The sequence below is a fragment of the Nerophis lumbriciformis genome, linkage group LG17 (genome assembly GCF_033978685.3).
Source record: "Nerophis lumbriciformis linkage group LG17, RoL_Nlum_v2.1, whole genome shotgun sequence".
In the NCBI taxonomy this organism is placed as follows: Eukaryota; Metazoa; Chordata; class Actinopteri; order Syngnathiformes; family Syngnathidae; genus Nerophis; species Nerophis lumbriciformis.
The window spans coordinates 45950365-45952296 of record NC_084564.2 but is presented as its reverse complement, the minus strand read 5'-3'; the positions used below and the strand labels follow the sequence as shown (position 1 = coordinate 45952296).

Genomic DNA, 1932 nt, shown 5'->3' with positions numbered 1-1932 from the left:
ATAGAGAATGGGCAGTTAGTGTTATCCACTTTTGGAATGTCGTCCCATACCGTTCCTGCGCCAGATGAACAAGCAAATCGAGTTAACACGGATGTTTGGGGAGATGGTATTAATGCGATTGCTCTGGACCCCCATACGGATGAATGGATAAGCCAGGCAATTGGCGATGGGTGTCGTTTGGTCACGTTTCCGCGCGCGGAACAAAGGCACTGCAAACCGGCTCGCTCCACAAAGGGAGATCACACCTATTTCGCAGATGCATTTCCGTTGCTTGTCGTTTCCCAGGCGTCCCTCGATATGCTGAATGCAAAACTCGATGCACCAGTTGGCATGAACCGATTTCGTCCTAACATTGTAGTGGATGGATGTGAGGCCCATGACGAAGACCAGTGGAAGCGAATTACCATTGGCGACCTGCCACTGCGTGTGGTTGATTTATGTGCCCGCTGTTCGGTACCAACGGTTGATCCGGACAGTGGCAGTATTAATGGGCCGGAGCCCATCCACACCCTGTCTTCTTATCGACGACGGGATGGTGAAATTTATTTTGGTGTAAATGCCACACCTGACAGGGAAGGTCCACTTCAGGTTGGCGACGAATTGATCGTTCAAGAAGGCTCCTGAGCCAAACCGGTACAGTTATGAACCTGTTATCACGCCAGTATTCGACATACAATGCACTTCCGTATTGATTATTAATTACCACCTTCGTCGCCATGACTGCCGAATACACGCTTAATGAATATCTGATCCCCGAGCAACCTTTCTACGCTGCTCAAAACAACGAAATCGAATTATTCGAAGCCGCCTACAAAAACGGTATTCCGGTGCTGCTAAAAGGCCCTACCGGGTGTGGCAAGACCCGCTTTATGGAGCATATGGCTTGGCGTCTGAAACGACCGCTAATCACCGTGTCGTGTCACGATGATCTGACTGCGGCGGACTTGGTGGGACGCTATTTGATTGTGGGTGGCGAGACACGATGGGCTGATGGCCCGCTTAGTCGGGCAGTACGTGGTGGCGGTATATGTTATCTGGACGAAATCGTCGAAGCACGCAAAGATACTACGGTGGTTATTCATCCACTAGCAGATGACCGTCGGGTATTGCCAATTGAGAAGACCGGCGAATTGTTGCAGGCCACAGGCGATTTTTGCCTTGCGATTTCCTACAACCCGGGGTATCAAAGTGTTTTGAAAGATCTCAAACAAAGCACTCGACAACGGTTTGTATCAATCGAATTTGATTACCCAACCGCCACGCTGGAAACCGATATCATCACCTCGGAATCCGGGCTGGATCACGAGATGGCTGCGCGACTGGTAAAGTTCGCCGGCATGACTCGCAACCTGAAAGGCAGCGGACTGGAAGAAGGCGCCAGCACTCGTCTGCTGGTACATGCAGGCAAACTCATGGTAACCGGTGTTGACCCGCGTTCTTCCTGCCGTGGCGCGATTTCCGAAACCCTGACAGATGATCCGGACATGCTCAAAGCAATTAATGAACTCAGCGCTTCTCTTTTCTAATCACCTGGCCTAATCCATGTCGTTATCATTACTATTGCACCAACCATCCCTACCTAACGAGGATAAAAATGATTGACTCCCAGAAACAAGCTGCCGCTGAAGCTGCATTGGAACTGATCCAGATTGGCGATGTGGTGGGTGTTGGCACCGGTTCCACGGCGAATTTTTTTATCGACGGCCTGGGGCGTATGAAAGGTCGCATTGATGGTGCGGTCGCCAGTTCGGAAGCCAGCGCAACCAGGCTGAAAAGATTTGGAATCGAGGTAATGGAACTGAAACAGGTAGGACAATTACCAATCTATGTTGATGGCGCAGATGAAACCACCAAAACAGACACCTCATTAAAGGCGGTGGCGGCGCACTGACCCGGGAAAAAATTGTCGCTCAGGCCAGCGAAAAATTCGTC

General features: G+C 50.7%; 1 protein-coding gene across 1 annotated transcript; it reads left to right on the top strand.

Annotated features, from left to right (window-relative positions):
* The first annotated feature begins 716 nt into the window (after positions 1-716).
* Positions 717-1526, top strand: LOC133574971 (protein CbbQ-like). The gene has a single exon (XM_061927392.1). The coding sequence runs from the start codon at positions 717-719 to the stop codon at positions 1524-1526; it is 810 nt and encodes a 269-aa protein (XP_061783376.1).
* The last annotated feature ends 406 nt before the right edge of the window (positions 1527-1932 follow it).